The following is a 19,496-nucleotide window of genomic DNA, read 5'->3' on the forward strand; positions in this document are numbered from 1 at the left end:
TCCTGTTCCTGGCATTTCCCAGTTGCTACAGGTCCTCTTTTCAGACTTTCAGTGTGTCAGCCTTCATTGTGATGCTTGATGTTCTACTCCTGTCCTGTTCTGCTTTAAATCACGTGACCCATTTTCTATATTGTCCTCCTGTACCACCAGTAAACACAAAAGGCTGCAAAATTCAAGTAGTGTCTGTCAGAGATGTACCTAACTGGACTGGTTTTAACTGGTCGAGTATAGAGTTGGCAGTCTGAATTATCCTTTGGTTGAAGTGATCTGTAGCTTGGTGTCTAGTTTGTAAGCCTGGTGAAGGTGCAGAGCGCATTACAGTGAGTAGAAGAGAAGGTTAGCCCCAAGAAACGTTCTTGAAGTTCTCAAATCACTTGCTGCTATTTCCAGATGTGTGTGAATGTTTGATGTGGAATTCAGGACTGAAGTGGATAATCTGTTGTAGGAGAGGGGAAGGCTATATATTATGGGGTATGTAAAATGAACTGTATGTTGCTCTCCTGCTGTTAATCTTTTTATCAATGTTAGAACTTGTAAGTTGATACTTCCAAGATGCAGTGTTCGTGTGCAAATACAATTTTGTAGACAAAAATTTCTTAATGGGATAAATGATGCCTTTCTTGAGTCATACAACTTGTGCCTTCAATTCAGATTTAACTTTTAAAGTATTTCCCATGTAACATGGAGGTTGCTTATGTAGTAGAACAACTCATTTATTTGTTTATTTTAAATCTGTTCCGCTCCGCTCTTGAGATGAGTCTTATCCTCAGCTTGGCCATCACTTTTACAGTTTTACTTTCATCTCCCATGGCTGACTGTCCCACTGTTCATATAAAAATTCCTCCTGGGCTTTCATTCTAACATGTAAAATGGAACTTGTGTATTACCAACTGACCTGATAGTTGTTTATGAAGATATTTTTCGTCTTCCTGAAGAGTAAGATCTTTAAACTTTGGAAAGAAATTGAATCTCAGATTAATACTTCTGCAAGAAGGAGGATAATTTTTTTAAAGAAAACAAACTAAAAGTACAAAGGTCCCTTCCTGATGTTGCTTTTGTTATCAGTATTTGTCTTTTCTGACAAGGTTAAACTGTTCTCTGGGAAAAGTGTTTTTGAGTTTGAAAATCAGATAGCATGCTGTCTGCTGTAGAAGAAATATATTTAAACAAATGTTTTTGTGTTGTCTTTTCTCCTGTTAGGAAGTTCTTTCTGGAGTTGTGGTCATAACAAGTAAGGACACAGTCCAGCACCAAGGAATCTCGTTAACAATGGAAGGATCAGTAAATCTGCAGCTTAGTGCCAAAAGTGTGGGTGTGTTTGAAGCTTTCTATAACTCTGTCAAGGTAAGACCTGTGCAGGTTACTATTTTTAGCACAAAACCTTTGTCACTTTTCTCAAATCCTTCCGTAATGGCTCTCAGGTAGTTATAGCACTTCATGGTATGTAAATGATAGAAAGCAAAGCAATGTTCAACATTATCTAGCAGTATATGCTGACATTTTGAGGAAGGAACTTGCAGTGATTGGAGAGAGTTTTTTAGGGCTGAAATACAGTAATATAAATAGTATGGTTACTGAATGATGCATTGAAGAACCATGATTTAAAGAAAAATAATATTGTGTGATTTTTTTTTAAATTTTTTTTTTTTCTTTAAAGTGATTTGGTTTGACTGGACTTTTGTGCCAGATCATTCACTATCACAGTAGTTTCTGTGGAGGCCTTTGAGGTTGTGCTTTACTAGGCATGATACAGGACCTGTACAGATTCTTCTATGGAGCGTGAGGCTATGCACAGGGTGTTTGACTGCAGAGATCCTGGAAGGCCTCTGTACTGCTCTCCAGGTTTGGAAGTGTGGGGTTTGGATTCTAGCAGGGCAAGTTATCTCAGACTCCACACAAACATGGCTGCACTGATTGAAGAAAGGCTGGTTCTGTCTAGAGGCAGTATAGCTACATTTGCAAAGCAGTTTGTTTAAGTTAGAGTAGCCTCGGTGCAGGGCCGTTAAGGTCTTAATTTGTATCATAGTTAATTTGTTTACAGTATGAAAAATCTGCCCATGAATGACTGAAAAAGCAAAAAAACCCAGTAGAAGCAATAGATTCTCTCATTGCTGTCTAGTAGGTGGAAAATAATAGTAAAACTCCAGAGAGAAAAGAAGTGTAATCTTCAAGCGGGCTTCCCCAGTCCAATCATGGTTAGCCATTATTCCAGTGAGAGACTAGCCCATAATATAGACTTTTTTTTTTTTTTGAGGTAGGAAAGGGCTGGGAAGTAGGTAGGAGGGAATGGCTAACTGCTCAACTGGCACACATACTAGTTGATTCCTGCTGCTACTATCAAGCATCATAATTTAGAGAATGGAACTCTGTTTTCCAAAGAAACTCTGCTGTTTAGTTCTCTAAATATGTTTGGTCATTAGTGTGATACAACCGTAAAGTAGATCACAAATTGTTTTCTTAAGGAAAGCATTCTTGATGTTTCTTGTCATTGTAGGACAGGAGAGCTGTGTGTTGTGAAGAAATACCCAAGTTTCTGGAAATTCAGGAAGTCTGTTAGAGTTCAGTGAATGTTGTTGATTCGTGAAATGACAGGTCTGTCACTCTACTTTAACCTAAACCTCTCTGTATTTATTTTTGCAGCCTATTCAAATTATTAACAGCACTATTGAAATGGTAAAACCTGGGAAACTTCCCAGTGGCAAGACAGAAATTCCGTTTGAATTTCCATTGCATATGAAGGGCAACAAAGTTCTTTATGAGACGTACCATGGTGTCTTTGTTAATATTCAGGTAAGACACTCATGTGTAAAGAAAATCTGAATTTTTGTTATCTGCAGAATGCATTCTAAAGTATCTTGTATTCCATGGAAGAAGAGCATAAAGTTTTGTGATAAAGTTTTATTTTCTCAATTTGAAGAATGAGCAGAAAGTTAGAGATCCTTTGAAGTAAGTAGCTTTTAAGCTTCCCCTTTTTAATGTAGCATTCTTCTGGTGTGTACTGTATTTTCTAGATGAAATTTAAGATTAAAAATCATGATAGATCTTAACCTTTAAAGTACTAGTTTGTAGGTAGTTTCTAGTTGCCTTTTTCGGTTCCAGTTTCTAGGAGTAAATACTTTCCACAGGTGGTAACACTTCCTAAATGTGGCAGAGGAACCTTCCCAAGATCTCAGAATCCCATCAATATATTGTTGCTTTTGAAAAATTGTTGTGATGTCTGTTCCCTTTTATTTACCAGAAAGTTTAAGGTTTTCATTGGAAATAGTTGATGGTAATGAAACTGATCAGATGTAACATGGGATGTACAAGAGAGAATTAAAAGCCTACTGGAAAGAGGGACTTTGGGTTGAGAAAGGATAAAATGTATTTACTGTGTTTGTTAAATCTTGTACAGTTCTCTTACATGGTGATGATTTCATCTAGTTCTGATCTTATTTTCAAAGAAGTTGCATTTACTGTTTTGTAGATAATCTGCATAGTAGTACATATCCAAATGCAAGTGTGTGTGGTGTTAGCTGAGTACCAGTGAGACTTTGTAAGCATAGCAGACAATTACTGCTAATAATACTTAAAAATTAAGTGTACTGATTTACCACATCCACTTTAAGAATACACGGGGATAAATTCTACAGCTACCTAGTGTTCAGAGTCTGTTTTCCTGCATTCATTTGTGAGAAGAGTCCTCTAACTAGAGGAAATCTTTCCACCGTTTATTGTTTCAGGCCTTCTGTATGGAGTAAGTCTTTAAAGAATGATGGCGTAAATAGAACAGTAACAAGATGTCTTGCCTGAAATACCTTGTCAGAACTACCGTAACATATACCTGATCCTTCCTTATGTTGTAAACAAGTACAACCATTCCCTTCATGGAAAAAAGAGTGCACCACAGTGTCATTTTGTTCAAAACAAATGTAGCTGTGTAACTTCATAATGAAGACTCAAACCAAAGTGTTGAGAGCTTGTAGCATCTTCAAATACATGAATTGTTTGCTTTCCTGTGGAGATGCGTAATAACACTTCCTGTCCAAATCTGCACGTACTGTATGCTTGTAACAGAATCTTATGGAAACACAGTTTTGAAACTTTTTTAGTTAAAAATTATCTTACCATAGGTGGGTTTGTTTGGTTGTTGGGTTGTTGTTTTTTTTTTGAAGGAAAGTCTTTCTTCAGCCATCTCTTGGATGTAAATACTGTGTTAGACTATGCTTTTTCCTACTGAAGAGTGGTTTTTTTGGTTTGGGCTTTTTTTTTTTCATTCAAGGAGCCACTAAATGGAAAAATTTCCAGACCAGTGCTGGTGAAGAATCACTGGGTTGTAAACTTCTCCCTGCCCCCCACCCCCTACTGATAAGAGTATTTGATTTGATGACAAAGTGCAAAACTGTTGGCTACTTAGCTGAACTGGAAGTCTCATATTATAGTCTGGGAATTAAAAAAAACCCTAACAAACTAACCAAACCCCCACAAATAGAACCCCACCTACTAGCCTATCAGAAGTAACTAAAAGAAAAATTTCACTGTTTTTTTTGTCTACATTCTGTTGTTTTTTTTAAATACTTCCAACATCTTTTTTCAGTCTTGGCTTTCTTCCTAATGTTACATCTGTTGTTTGTGGTAGGTATGTAAAAAATGGTGCAAAACTGGTTGAGTTGCTTTTCATAATCCAGATAACTCGCCTATGATCAATACCAGTTGTTTTAAGGTATACTTTAATGGTGAATATTTGTTTTGTTTTGTCATTCTCTCTCCCATCTACATAGCTTCTCTTTACAGGCTGGGAATAAAATGTAATTAAAAGGTTAATCATTACATTTCAGCCCTTAAGAGTCCTGCTTTCCTGAAGACGAAAATGTTATGCTGGAGGTGCTATTTAAGAAACACTTCCTAGACTTCTGTCCAAGGCCTCTGCAGCTTAAAAGCAAGCCTCTCTTTCTTGATCTAAGTATTAGTATGTTAGCTGGGGGTTCAGTATCGCGATTCAATTGTCTGTTCTTATTCAGAGACCTTTTAATTAGACACTGATGGGGAGGCTCTGGGCCAAACTGCATGGCCTGTGTGGTCCTGCTTGCCTCATTACACTGTGTTCCCTGGTCTGAGTCAAGTGTAGGGCAGTGATAGAAGGCTTGCTCAAGAGTGATTAACTGCAGTGGAAACCATAGTCTGTGATGGGGAAAGAGATATGCTCTCTGGTCTCGTTCCTGCACACATATTCAGGTTATGTGCAGAGAGACACCATGAACTAAAAGTTACAAAGCTGAGTGCCTAGTCTGAGTGCACTTGTGTTTGACAATTCCTAATCTGTAAAGAAGAATTTAAAAACAGAACAAGCAAAACAACAAAAAAACCTACCTCAACAAATTCCCTATCTTGTAAGGACATTGAAAGGCCATGTTAGAGATGCTGAAGTGTATGATTACTGTGATAACCAAGGTCACACTGTTCTTCAGTCACTGGTTTGTGGCTTGTTTTTTAGGGTAGAAAGGGGTGCAAACTGGCAGCAAGTTTCTGAACAGTGACCAGCAAAATTAACCTTGTTGCCTGACTTGACTGGATGCTGCTGCCTTTAAGTCCAGCTATATGGTTAAAGACAGTTCCCCATTAAATATGCATATAACTATTACCACTGCTAAATGCAATCTTACAAGAAATTTAAAATTAGAGGGGCTGTGAATACAGCTAACTGACAATCACTTATCCAAAATACAGTGAAAAGCAATACCATAATCACTCTTAACTAAATGTAACTTGGGTGCTGAAGCTGTACAAGAATACCACACTCTGTCAGTGAATTAGTCCCTCATTCTCACAGGTTGCTACATAACACAAAAGATACAGAAAGCATTTGCCAATGACTATGGGACTGTAAACACAGCTTTTATTGGGAGCATCTACGATCACTTTATATCTCTTCTCTCCTTCCCCTTTCCCCATCACTGATATATACATTGCCTATTGATCTGTTTTAAACGATGCCTTAAATATTAATAACAGTAACATTCTGCACATGTGCAATAAAAAGATGAAAAGTTGAGAGAGAGGGGAAATCTTAACTAAGGTTCTCTTCTTTGCCATCGTAATCTTGCCAGTATACCCTACGGTGTGATATGCGACGTTCTCTACTGGCAAAAGACCTGACTAAGACTTGTGAATTCATTGTCCACTCACTGGTAAGTGTGGTTTGTATTGACTATACAAAGTGAGAGGTTTGGGTTTTTTCCACTTTAAGTAAAGCTTGGCAGTAAGGTTAGAAAACCAAGTAAAACCATGTCATTTGTAATAGCAACACATGGGATATGTACAAGTAAAGGAAGCTAGCTAGCCTCAAAACAAAACCATCTAGAATAGCTAGGGTGTCAGTTGCTTTTGATTAGAATAACACATCTCTCTTTTAATTTAAAGAAGATAGTACAAAGAGGATTTGGATTCTAAGATGTGTTTGCACTGAGTTTATTCTCTTATTCATCCTTTCAGTTTTGAAAGAATGGTGTGGTTAGATAGTGTTGCATTTTTCTTTAAACACTATGTCAGATTATCTGAGCATTTCTTAGCCAAAAGTTCCAGGCAACCACAATGCCCGTCCTAGAAATGGGAGTTAGTTGATGAAGAAAAAATACCTGATTTCTGTTCTTCAGATGACTAATTATGACTCAAAAGTATCAAAGCTGGGACTGCATCAAGTTGGAAATAAGAAGCTTGTCAGCTTAATCACCTTTACTATTAAGTAAGCCCAATGGTTGGCAATATGTTAAGGTAACCAGGTTAAAAAATATCCACATCCTGTGGTTAGCAACATGGAGACAGCCTTCGTCCTGTAGAGATATGTAATTTTGGGATGAGATTTGGCTGTCACAAGAAATGCTTTGCTGCTTGTTATATGAAGTTCCTTTATCAGATTGAGTTTTACTTTATGTTGACTTGTACACATGTCCAGAGCATCCAATGTCAGTACAGACTGTGCAGGCCTAATTAATTATCTGTTTTTCCACCCACAACTTGCTAGAACATACTGTTTGTTTCATTCCTTTGAACTTTAACAGGACAATAAATTATTAGACTCTTTTGTCTTACTTATGAATAATGGTGGAAATATGTTATTTTAGTTCTACAATGCCTTTTTAAAAGATTTAGATAGGTGCTATAAAGAAGTTTCCTGTTGGTAAGATTTTTTTATTTTCTAAAATATATTATGCTACATTTTATTGGTCCATTATTACAAGTAAGCCACACTTGTCAAAACAGTGAACAAATTAAATATTACGCAGTTTCCTGGTTTTATTTTTTGTTCCCACTACAGCACTTCTTAGATCACAAGTCAGTAAATATGAATCTCTCAGTCAGGGTGAATTAATGAGGTTTTACTGAACATATAATTCTCACTGTCAGTGCTCAATGTACCATTTCCCTTAACCTTATTCTTTGCCAGAATTTGGCATTTATGAGAAAATACAGTTTTTTGCTAATATCTTTCATCTTGTAGCTGGGCAGCAGAAGCTATTTTGAATTCTTAAGTAGTGAGGGTAGATCCTAACTAAGAGTTCATGTTAAGCCCGTTGGTGGTGGGGTGCTCTGCCAACTCCCAGTTAGAAACAGTTGGGAGTCTCATTATTGATGTTGCACTGGCCACTTACTCTGAATATGTAGGGGAAAGACAGTGCACCTGACTGAGGTAAGGATGGAGAGAAGTCAGTGGATGGTAAGCGAAACTTCCCTTCCTGCTGCAGAGTACAGGCTGGGAGCTCAGGGCTCATTCAGCCACTCATAGGAAGACTTAACTTCTTGCTTTTGTGATAAATGGTGTAAATAGATACTGAAGAACCCTAATAATGTGCCCCCAGAATTGCTTCTCCAGTGTGGAAAGCTAACCTGGACCAAGTTCTGTTTATTTTACAGTTAAAAGGAGCTGGAGTGCTAAGCCCATTAAATCAACACTACACTAGATTCCATCAGCTGAGGATCTCCTAGTAATATGAGGATGGCTTAGAAGACCTGAGCTGTTATTGAAAGGCCCGCAGAAAGAGTTCAAAGTGCTCAGATAACAGGAGGGAGAGAGGGTTTATGAAACATATTTGAAGCAATGGAGGAAGTTAATTTATAACCTTCCCCTCTCTACTCTGCCCAAATTTACTGAGTATTAATAATGAAAAGAAACATTGCAAGTGATGTACAATATGTAATTATTTGTAAATAAAGAAGTGTGAAATGTAACTTTTTTCTATAGCATACCATATGCTTCAGCTAGGTAGTGTACTTCCTCTTTTCCAGGTGGTTTAGAGTAGTCAACCACATGATTTGTTTTTGCTTTCCTTTTTGGTTTTTTTTTCAGTGTAGGTAGAGCTTATGCCAGAAACTTAAAAAGGGAGAGCTTGTTGTGGTTTATTGCAATGGCAAAGACAAGTGACCAAAAATTGATGCAGTTCTGTTACTGCAATTCAGATTTGTGATGCATTGTGACTTGTATTTAGACAGTATCATGATGTTATTTAATGACAAAGGCAGGAAATTTGGGGTGTTTTATTAGATAGATGCATACTTTCAGTATGAAGACAGTCCTGAAAACTAATACATCCAACAGTTGCTTGACTTCGTTGTTTAACTCTTTCATTACTTATAGTCACAGAAAGGGAAACCGATGCCAAGCCCAGTAGACTTCACAATTACTCCGGAAACATTGCAGAATGTTAAAGAGGTAAGGGTTTTCTTACTTTCTTATTTTAAATGTAATGCTTGTGTGATTCTGAGCTTGAGTGATTCCTCTAAGAGAGGAATGATTAAATGCTGCCCTGCAGATAATCAAGCTTTTTTTTCCCCCTATTCTTTTTTACTTTTGTAAGCAATAAAGTGATTCTGCCTGATCTCTTGTGATAGTGGTGACTAATGTAAGGTGGAGCTTTTTTCAGTCATGGTTAAACATTTTATCATTTTTCTGAGTGACAGATGGCAGTGAAGAAAGGGAAAACATTCTATACCATGTGTAGCTAAGATCCTTTAATAATGTGTATTTTGATCCTTGGTTATGCCTTATTTTACAGCCCCATGTGGCTTTGGGAAACCTGTATGAACAGCAGTAGTTCTCTTGGTCATTTAGCTTTCTGAACACTGGTTTCTGTTTGTCCACTGAATCCTGTGTTCTGTTTTTCCAGATCTTTCAGTGGTGCTCTTTTTGTTAATAAGACTACTTTCCTGCTTTAGTCCTCCCTTCTGCATCCCTGATTTGTCTTCCATTGCCTTGAAACAGGCCTCTTAATCAGCTGTTTTGTTATTTCATGCCGTTGTTGACCTTACTCTACATATTTACAGAATCACTGTGGTTGGAAGGGATCTCTGGAGATTGGTTAGTCCAGCCCCTGTGCTCAAAGCAGAAACATCTAGAGCAGGCTGCTCACGGCTATGCGTAGTCAAGTTTTCAATATCCCAAAGAATGGAGACTTGTGCAATGTTACAGTGCTTGACCACCCTCACAGAATTCAAAAAAAAAAAAAAAAGTAATTTCCTTTTATTTCAATTTGTTCCCATAGTCTTCTGTCCTTTCACTAGATACCACTGAGAGGAATCTGACTCCATCTTCTTACTCCTTCCCATCAGGTATTTATACATACTGATAAGATCCCCCTGAGCTTCCTGTTTTGCAGGGTGAACAATCTCAGCTCTCAGCCTTTTCTTGTATGACACGTGTTCTTAATCATCTTTGTGGCCAAATCCAGCAAAGGCTGGGCTTGCTCCAGTCAGCCTGTGTTTCTGGTACCAGGAAGTCCTGAATAGGACACACTATCCCCAGTTTAGTCTTACCAGTGCTGAAGAGATGGGGAGAATCCCCTCCTTCAGCATGTTGAGAACACTTTCTAATGCAGCTCAGGATGCTGTAGGCCCATTTGTCCAGCCTGTTGAGGTCCCTGTGAAGGGCAGCACAACTATCTGGTTCATCATCCACTCCTTCCAATTTTGTATTATCTGCAGCCTTGCAGAGGTTGCACTCCATCTTTCATCCAGGCCATCACTGACGATATGAAGTAATAATGGCTCCAGTGTTGACCCCAGTCACTGGTGTACACCACTTGTGACAGGCCTTCAGCTGGACTTTGTGCTACTGATCACAGACCTCTGAGTCCAGCAGTTCAGGCTGTTCCCAGTCCACCTCAATGGTCTGATCTGTACATCTTGTCTGTACTCCATCAGTTTGTCAGTGAGGCTCTTAAGAGAAACAGTATCAAAAACAGCACTGAAGCCAACATAAACGGTGTCACTGCTTTGTTTGCCCACCAAGGTAGTTATTTCATCACAGAAGGTTGGTTAAGCATGATTTCGTTTTCATAAATCCATGTTGACTGCTTCTACCCACTTTCTTCTCCTTTATATGTTTGGAAATGGTTTCTGGCATTACTTGCTCCATCGTTTTCCCAGGGACTAAAGCAAGGCTGAGAAGCCTATAGTTCCTCAGATCTTTCTAACTGAAGATGAATGACATCTGCTATCTTCCATTCCTCAGGAACCTTCTTTGCTCATGACAGCCTTTCAAAGAATCAAGATTGGCCTCATGGTGACCTGGGTCAGCTTCCTCAGCACTGGTGGGTGTGTCCCATCAGGTCCCAGGAATTTGTAGTCTGTTCAAATGTCCTCTAACTTGCTGATCCTTTACCAAGGATAACTCTTCCTTATGCCAGACCTTCCCTGTGGTTGCAGGGGCCTGGGATTCCTGAAGATAAATCTTATCAGTAAAGTCTGAGGCAGAGTAGACATTTAGTACCACTGTCTTTCTCATGTCTCTTTGTCACTAGGTCCCCTTCCATAGTCAGTAGTGGGCTGGCATTTACCTTCATCTTCCTTTTGCAGCTGGTAAGACTCATAGATGCCCCTTTATGTTGCCCTTCTTGTCTCTTGATTTAATTCCAGGTGTGCTTTAACTTTCCCAAAACCATTCCTGCGCACTTGGATAGTGTTTTTATGTTCTTCCTGGGTCACCTGACCCTATTTCCATCTTTTGTATACTTCCTTTTTATGTTTTTATTAGTAGCATCTTGTTCATCCATGCAGGTCTCTTCCTACCTTTGCTTGACTTTTTGAATATTGGAATAGACCATTCTTGAGCATGGAGGAGGTGATTCTAGAAAACCAACCAGCTGAGTCAGAGGATGAGCAGGTTGTGTCCAGCAGCTGTGTCTCTGGAGACTGCTGCATACTGAAAGCATATGGTTTTTCCAAACATAAGGATATAATAATTATTCTTGGTGGTAAAATTACTTTTGAGACTACAACTAAATACTGAGCTCTAAGCACTCTGCTCTTCCTATGAACTATGTATCCATATAAATTATTTTCTGTTTCTCTTCTGTATCTTGATACTCTTACTCACTGGCTCAGCAAAGATTCAGTGTTCATCATGAGAAAGGCCTGTCCATTAAAACCTCTTTCTTAAGTTTAGTAGCAGACCCTGTGCCTTTCTTTATTTGAAGTACATAACCACAAAAGTAGATTCTAAAACTTCTCAGATCTCTGATCCAGCAGATCTTGGTATTTAATTATGGAGCTGTCTAAAGAATGGTATTGAATGTGTATGGTTGCACAAGCAATGGCCTCTTGTGTTTTGGAGATTTTCTGAATTATTATTTTTCTATTTTCCCTGTCTCAGAAAAATGTATGGGTCTGAAGTGACTACCTGGTGGACAGGCAGAAAAAAAATCACTGGTTTTGTATAGTTGAAATACTAAATTTCAATTCTCTGCTTGTCTAGAGATTGTGACTGAACTATAATTTCTGGTAATCTACTAGAAAACTGATTATGAGGTTTGCAGTAGCCACACAAAGCACAAAGAGATTAGGTGAAAAAAACCAGGATAGATTTGCTGGTATGTTATTTATTCTCATTTTTGGGGGATTACGAAATAGAGTATAAATGATAGGTCCTGTGAGAGATCTAGCTAAGATTAAAATACGAAGAGTACTGACAATAGAAGGCTCTAGGGGGAATACACCTTTAAAAAACCCAAGTCTTGTAGACTAGGACTGAAGAAAATGGCTAGAGTTCTTGTTCTGCAAATTCCTTTTATCTCTGTCTCTTAGGTTCCTGTACTTTACGGGATAGCTGTATGGTGTTCCTGTGAAGCAGGGAAGTAACTCTGTGTTTACTAATAGTGGTGATGAGAAGAATCTGCGAGGGATCATATGATAAAAGCATTTTACTCATATGTTATTAGGTATTTTATAGGGTGGTTTTGTCAGGGATGTAACTTCTGGTTTTTAAGTTAGGGAAAAAACACCCAAATGAGATCACATTTACTAAACACATGAAAATTCTTCTTTATTTCCCCAAGATTTGTTTTGAGTGGAACAGCTAAATTCTGCAGACATGTTGGGTATCTGAGTGAAACAGTCTAAACAATAGCTGAGGAGAACTTGTCTGCTGTTGCTACTGGCAGCCAGGACTAAGAGGCAAAACAGATTGGGAGAAAAAAGTTTGCAGCAAGAGATTTGGTTTGGAAGAAGGGAAAATCAGTTACATGGGCAAGGAAATCTGATGCCACAAGGAAGTGTGAACAGATGGTTGGAAGGTAGGGGCTAATATCAAAGAGGTTGATAACAAAAAATGGAGGGAGCAAAGAACAAGGGCTACAAAGAAGGGGAAGGTTAGAGCAGGATGCTCAAAGAGTTTAAAGAAAGTTGGATGGTGAAGATATGAGCTGAAGAGGTGGGTAGAACTCTTGACTGTTTCAGTATGCCTCCTGCCAGAACTTGAAATGTAACTGGAGCTTCTGGCGTATGAGTTTCTCTGCTGGCAGAGAGTATCTGTGATGCCGGCTGGCCTGAAAAAGGGGAGGGCAGGGGGAGCAAAACCCCCGCTTTGGTCTTTTATGGAAACTGATTTATAGACTGTCATCCTTGATCAGCTATTCTTACTGCTCCTTCCTTAAAAAGCAGGAAACATGCTTGCTGCTAAGAAAATTTTAAAAGTGTGATCCTATATTCAAATCAAACTTTTATTAACTGTCCTTTATTGGTGTCTTGATACAAAAGTAATATGCTATGTCTTGCATTAAACACTTTTAAATGCCTGTCTTCCCTCCTAGTAATGGCCACAAGAAATTTTAAAATGTGAGAAAATCACTGACATAATAGACTATGCTGTAATCCATAACAACATGGGACTAGAATGCAGTTCTCTAGAGCACCACCACCTTGTTTAACTTGGCCATCCCATTAACTCCTGCCCAGCCTACCTCCTTCATCATGCCATTCCTGACTTCTGGATAATTGTAATAGCCAAGTTGTGCCAGCTCATCCCAGGAAAAATGTTCGTGTGGATGGAGTGAGTAGGGAGGATGCATGTCAACAGAGAGAGTAGTAAGAGATACCTTAATGCATCTGCATATGGATGCATATTTAAACAGTTTATTTGCTTGAGGCATTTCTGAACTTCTGAGTCCTTAACTTTGCAACTTTTTTTGACTTTCTATATACTTGGGAACTATCTTTCTGTAATGCATTTTTTTTCTTAGTCTGCTCTTACAGTTGTGGTTGTGTTTTTTTCCCCAATCTTTTCAGAGAGCTTCACTTCCAAAATTTCTCATCAGAGGTCATCTCAGTTCTACAAACTGTATCATTACACAGCCACTAACAGGGGAGCTAGTCGTGGAGAATGCAGATGCTGCAGTCAAAAGTATAGAGCTGCAGTTAGTACGTGTGGAAACCTGTGGTAAGTTTCTCTGTAAACGGAATGAAAACAGGTTGCAGTAATTACCACTTGCACTCTTTCAGCTTCAATATGAAAGATTGTCAAAAGCCATACGATTAAATAGACTTGCAAAAAAATTGGTTTGCACTTCAGGTAGAGCAGTCCAAACATAAATTTAAATGACCTCTGTGATCCTTAACTCAGGAGTGCTAATGTGAAAATTTGCAGGTCTGAGCAAAATAGTTTGCCCACACATACCTTTCCTCCAGCCCCAGTGTGTCTTTGGTTTAAATTTTAACCATTGCCTTCTCTTCTCTTTCACTTCCCCTCCTCTCTCTCTGAATTTCCCACTTTCACCAGGGTGTGCAGAAGGTTATGCCAGAGATGCCACAGAGATACAGAATATTCAGATTGCTGATGGGGATGTCTGCAGGGGCCTACCAATTCCTATATACATGGTGTTTCCCAGGTTGTTCACCTGCCCTACCCTGGAAACAACGAACTTCAAAGTTGGTAAGTGTGTAGTGTGGTATGCTGTGTTGGCCTCCTTTGTCCAACAGAAGTTTCTAGTTTCATTTAGCTTCTGGCAGATAAAAGGATAAACTGCAGTCAGCACTGTAAGAAGAACGAAGGACATCCATCTGTTTCCCTAGAGAAGTTTCCTGAACAGGATTGCAGTCTGCTGTATTTCATACAGATAAAGTACAGCCCAAGTACTTCCAACTAAAAACAGTTGTGCAGCTATTAAGCTACTTCTGACTAACAATTATATGGTAACAGGAAAGGAGAAGCAGTGTAATGGCAGGTAACTTTTTTTTTTCCTGCCAAAAAATTACATGGGAGTAACAGTCCAAGAATAAAATGCCAAGATGCTCTGTTCCTTCATCACCAGTGAGAACCCCTCTTCTTTTTGTTATTCTATGGCTGCTCAGACTGAGTAGTAGTAAGGTTAGGCTGTATGTGACTTTGCTTTTCTTGATCTACACTAGCTGCTTCTTCCTGCTTATTGTTGCCAAAATCCCACATTTTCCTTAAATGCCTGAAATTTAGAATTTTCCTCATTTGTTCAAATAATTACTGCAAAATTTCTCTTTGCTAGCCTGTTTTTCTTCACTTGATCCTGGTGGAATCTGTTGGTGGCTTTTTTTTTTATATCAGACTGAAGCTACAAGTCCCTGCCTTTAGGATCCTTCTCAACTGAATCATCTCCTACTTTTCTCCTATGTATCTTGGAGAAGTGTGCATAAGTTTTTCAGCTTTTCCTACCTGTTCCTCTTTTCCAAGAGCATTTTTTAACCCAATGGCTACAGTGATTTCCCAAAAATACTGTTGGCTTGATTTTTATTTATTTGTTTATATTTCTGAAATTTTTTTCTCATAGCTTGCAGGTATATTGTTTTGGAGTTTAATTTCATGAAACCATACATAATGCATGATTCTAAGGCTACATTACATGCTGTCAGCAGGGGAGTAGTCTGTCCCCAAACTCCCCTTCCATGCATATTGGTGTGAGGCATCTTTCCCAAAACATTTTGATCTTAGGCATCTGAAATCTGCTGGTTGGCCAGAAGACTGTATGTCCCAGTGTGTTGGTGATGGGGAAATGCATCCAGAGGATCCCAAAGGTGAGAACAAGCCAAGGTTCTCTAGGAAGGGCCCAAGGCCTAGCATGCCTGTGGTGAGGTTCTGCCTGAAGTACCATGTTCATCCCTGCCACAGGAAAATACATGGAGTCATAATGGCTCAGAAGAGTCCTGTGAAGTGCTATCTGAGTACAGGAACTCCCTGCCTCTCACCCTGCTGCTTTGGTTCAGATTCATACAGAACCCTATTTTTTTTGTCCCCTTCTTCCAGAGTTTGAAGTAAACATTGTTGTCCTTCTGCACGATGATCATCTCATCACAGAGAACTTCCCACTGAAGCTCTGCAGGATGTAAATAGCCAGAGGAGAATCACCTATGGATTTACTGAAAAAGGACAAAATTCTTCAGAAGCAAAGTGAAATTTTATCCATGTCTTAACTGAAAACACATCACTTCCTTGTCCCTGCCTTGTGTTTTCAGTCCTCCTTTGCTAACCATGTGATAGCCTACATGGATGTACCTATCCAGCCAGCCTTGTTTTGAACCACCATATTTTTCCTGATTTTTCTCAGGCAAATCCTGAAGGAAGGATTCTCAGTATTTCTACAACTTGTAGAAATATGTAGTAAGTTTCTCTCCTTACTTCATTTTGTAATACTTGTTCTGAAGTCCTTTAAAGACCTGTGAAACCTAGTATGGCCTATTATTATACATGGCATGTATATAGACTGGGGGGAGGGAATGGGACTTGTAATATAAAACTGAAGAGTGTCGTTGAAGGTATAATAAATGGTGCTACAACAGTGCACAGTGGTGGTGTGGGATCAATACTGCAAGATGAATGTGAAATGAATAATGACGTGAAATAACACCAGGTGTATTTGGGTCAAATTGGGAATATGAGTCTGCATTGGAAGAATGCATAGAGCTGAAGGTGTTCTGTGTGTGGTTTTTCCCTGGGCTCTTCTCAGGATTAGACAAACAATGCCCTTACTTTACCTTTGTGATATGTATAAAAAAGCATTGAAAAAGAAGATCAGGTAGAAGTTTTGTGTCTGAAAATATAATTAATTTGCATCATACCATCTTCCCTTTTATAAGACTTCTACAGCTCAGTTTTGATGTGGAAAAAAGTGTCAAATGACAAACAGTACTACTGAAGTGTTGCAGTCCAGCCTCTGCTGATAGTGGACAAACTGCATTTAAAAACTGCTCTGGTGTGGTCCCTTGTGCCTGTTATGGAAGGAACTTGTCACTACATGAATAACCATTCCTCAGAAGACTACCACACTTTTTAATTAGGAAGGCTACTATTGTCAGCTGTGCAACTCACAGCAGAAACATAAATGCCAGGAAAGTAATGTTAAGGTAAATACATTGAAGTGTTTCTAACTATATATCTTAAGGGAACTAGAGGAGAACTTTCAGCAAGAAATAACCTTCCCAATCTGAGCAGGTTGTAGGCTTTAATTCTAATGATGAGTTTTCCTTAGCCTGCCTCTACCCCACATAAGTCTATGTATATAAAAGTATGTCTGAAAAGACAGAATTAAGAAAACTGCCCAAAATAATTTTTTAGCTTTATCTAGTAACATTGTCAAGCAGGAAAGATTAATTCTAGGTTAGGCCCTGGTTCTGTATCATCTGTATGTTAGGAATAAACATTTTAAATTCTTATTTCAATATCTTACAACAGTCTTGTGGGGGGAAAAAAAAGGCTAGTTACTAGAACTTAATACTTCTCTAAGATCATGAATGTGTACAGGATCATTTTTGGAAAAGTAAAGATAATCTTTTGAGTCTGCAAGATGTTATGAGTGCCACCTGCTGCTGAAAGTGGGACTTATGTGGACCAAGGGACTGGGGTTCATCCCATCTCAGACCCAGCACCCAGAGCAGCTGCCCCTCACTCCATACAGTCACAGGCCAGGGGGGAGCTGCCTGCTCTAAGGTTTCCTTTAACAGGTGGGAAAGGACAAGCTTGCTAAGAAGCATGTAAATACCAGTTCTCACAGCCTCAAGGCACACTGCAATGTGCTTTGCCATGGCTTGAGCAGCTCAAGGATACCTTGAGTGCCAAGGACTTGGGCTGCTAAGATAGACATATGTATGTATCCCTCACCTCACAAAAACAGTGGGAGCTGGAAAGGATGTAAGTGCTGGAATACTGAGCAGCACTGTACCCCATTCTCCAGGCAGCAAGACACCTCAGCTCTTTAGCAGAGAGTAGAGTACTCACCAATAACTTAGTCTCAGCAAAAATATTACACAAACCCCCCACATCAGCTGCAGCAGTAATTTTATTTTTGATCCAAGTGCCAATTAAGATACTGATTATTAATCACAGAATAGTTTAGAGCTTCATCTGGAGGATAAATACTCACATAGGGGAACAAATGAGCACTAAACTTAGCTACCTTAGTCTTAGATAATCAATTTAATACTGCTTCTATCCAAACAATAGTCACACTATTTTGAAAGTGGTTAAGATGTAGTCCTGGTCTTTTGGCTGTTTGAGACAAATTTTACTGAGGGAGGTACTCGGGCAAGCTCAGCCTTTTAAAGCAGTAAGATAACCATTCTTTCTGCTGTTTGTATTCTGTACCTCAATGCTGTTGATGAACATTCATGCACAGAATACAGATGCAGTGTTGCTTCATTAAAAAATAAAAATCTTGTAATTAATTAAATCATCTCTTCAATGCGGGAAATTCAAACCACATTTTGAGATTAAAGAGTTGAGCCACAGTATTCCAACTTGATACACAACAATCACATGAATACTTAAAAATTCTTGCTTTAAAATATTACTAAAAAATCATTATTTAAACGATTTAAATTATTAGCTATAGATTTATGCAGAATAGAGATCTGCAGTTATATGAACTGCTTTTATAATGATCACAACAAGCCCAATTTGAATCCTGCAGTTAAACTGTAATTGTTTATGCCAGAGGAAGATAATGCCTTGGCTGTTCCAAATTCTGATCATCTGTCATTCAGGTCACCTACATGTTTGATATGAGAATTTATTTTCAGCATGGTATAAGCTCTGAAGGAAAGCCCCCTCATTACAGGAATTAGGCACCATCCTTTGAGAAAAGCAGATACAGTAGTTTCAATATTCCTTGGCCAAAATCCCAACCAGATTTGTGTGCTGCTGGCCTCTGAACTACACTGGCTTTACATGTTTAGGCAGCAACAAGGGAAAAAGTGCTGGATCTTGGAGTATGCTGATGTGGTTCTGCAGGTGCCACAGCAGTACCAGCATCTTAAGAGCATAGTGCTCTGTTAAATACCAAATCAGTCTAAAACCAGGGTTCTGTCTCTTTCTAGGCATTATGTTTCTGTTCCTTACCAAGGTGGTTACGCTGCAGCAATTTTGCATCTTACTACAATGTGTTCAAATAAAAGAATATTTAGACATATTTGTTCCGTGCAGGAAGCTCAGGGAAGTCTTCAGGTAACAGAGCGTGGCCACGGCAGATTGGGCAGGTACTGGAGTGTTGCTTAAGCCATGTTCTAATGCACTGCAACAACAGGAAGATGGTGAGGAAACCAAGTCTGGTATAAAGAGTTCAGCTTAAGTATGTCAATAATTGTCACTAACAGATAAGCACTTTTCCAAAATGTTCTATGTTAATAAAATTTGCAGTTAGAAAACTTCAATTGTGGTGCTGTGCTGATCAGTTTACATTTGCACCTACTCTGCATATCAGCAGTAAACAAATAAGGTAATGGGAAAAGTCACCAACAGAAGTATAAGGCTATTTAACATAATCCTGACTTTCTTACTATGCAAAGTTATAGGCGCAACTGCCATCAGGTGGCAAATGCAGGGTTTATAGCGACAGCCCATTCTGCAAGTATGCTGCAAACAAATCTGACTTGACTACCAAATTTACTCTCCAAAGAATAAGCTTAAATGAATTATCATTTTAGTTAAAAATCTAAAGCTGAAAACTTTCTGACCCAGTAAGACCATATATAGAGCAAGTCTTAGTGTACAAAGTACAGAAGAGAAAACTGCACTGTTCTTTAACCACTGAAGGGTGTAAGGAGGGAGAGGGTTGCTTTTGGAAAGTAGAACAGCAGCATAACTGAACAGAGTTCATAAACATTTGCATCTAATTGATAAGAACAAAAATCCTTACTTCTCTGTGAAAACGATGCCCACATTCTAGTTCACACGAGTCTCTGCTTAGCTCATCATGACATATTGTACATGGATCATCACTGGAGGCCTGTTG

General features: G+C 38.8%; 2 protein-coding genes across 6 annotated transcripts in view; one reads left to right on the plus strand and one right to left on the minus strand.

Annotated features, from left to right (window-relative positions):
• Window positions 1–95: 95 nt before the first annotated feature.
• On the plus strand, window positions 96–16,052 carry VPS26C (VPS26 endosomal protein sorting factor C). Of its 3 annotated transcripts, none has more exons than XM_026856954.1 (8): window positions 96–471; window positions 1,201–1,344; window positions 2,641–2,790; window positions 6,087–6,167; window positions 8,612–8,686; window positions 13,534–13,684; window positions 14,024–14,176; window positions 15,518–16,052. In XM_026856954.1, the coding sequence occupies exons 2-8, from the start codon at window positions 1,270–1,272 to the stop codon at window positions 15,598–15,600; spliced, it is 768 nt and encodes a 255-aa protein (XP_026712755.1). In that variant the 5' UTR covers window positions 96–471; window positions 1,201–1,269; the 3' UTR covers window positions 15,601–16,052. The 3 variants fall into 3 exon arrangements, with proteins under 3 accessions (XP_026712755.1, XP_026712761.1, XP_026712769.1); XM_026856960.1 differs by having other exon boundaries at window positions 96–361; XM_026856968.1 differs by having other exon boundaries at window positions 96–336.
• A 1,476-nt stretch (window positions 16,053–17,528) lies between these two features.
• TTC3 (tetratricopeptide repeat domain 3) overlaps window positions 17,529–19,496 on the minus strand; it is a 62,863-nt gene continuing 60,895 nt past the window's right edge. For all 3 annotated transcript variants that reach the window (XM_026856988.1, XM_026856980.1, XM_026856995.1), the window contains 2 exons: window positions 19,401–19,490; window positions 17,529–18,776 (listed from right to left, as the gene is read on the minus strand). In XM_026856988.1, coding sequence (XP_026712789.1) covers window positions 18,666–18,776; window positions 19,401–19,490 — 201 coding nt within the window. In that variant the 3' untranslated portion in view covers window positions 17,529–18,665. The remainder of the gene's footprint in view (window positions 18,777–19,400; window positions 19,491–19,496) is intronic.

This window comes from Athene cunicularia (assembly GCF_003259725.1).
Source record: "Athene cunicularia isolate RWA chromosome 1 unlocalized genomic scaffold, athCun1 chr1_part1, whole genome shotgun sequence".
In the NCBI taxonomy this organism is placed as follows: domain Eukaryota; kingdom Metazoa; phylum Chordata; class Aves; order Strigiformes; family Strigidae; genus Athene; species Athene cunicularia.

Coding starts and splice junctions, on each gene's coding strand:
- VPS26C (XM_026856954.1), top strand. CDS start 1,270: ATGGAAGGATCAGTAAATCTGCAGCTTAGTGCCAAAAGTGTGGGTGTG. Junction 6,168..8,611: donor AATTCATTGTCCACTCACTG/GTAAGTGTGGTT, acceptor CATTACTTATAG/TCACAGAAAGGGAAACCGAT. Junction 14,177..15,517: donor AACAACGAACTTCAAAGTTG/GTAAGTGTGTAG, acceptor CCCTTCTTCCAG/AGTTTGAAGTAAACATTGTT.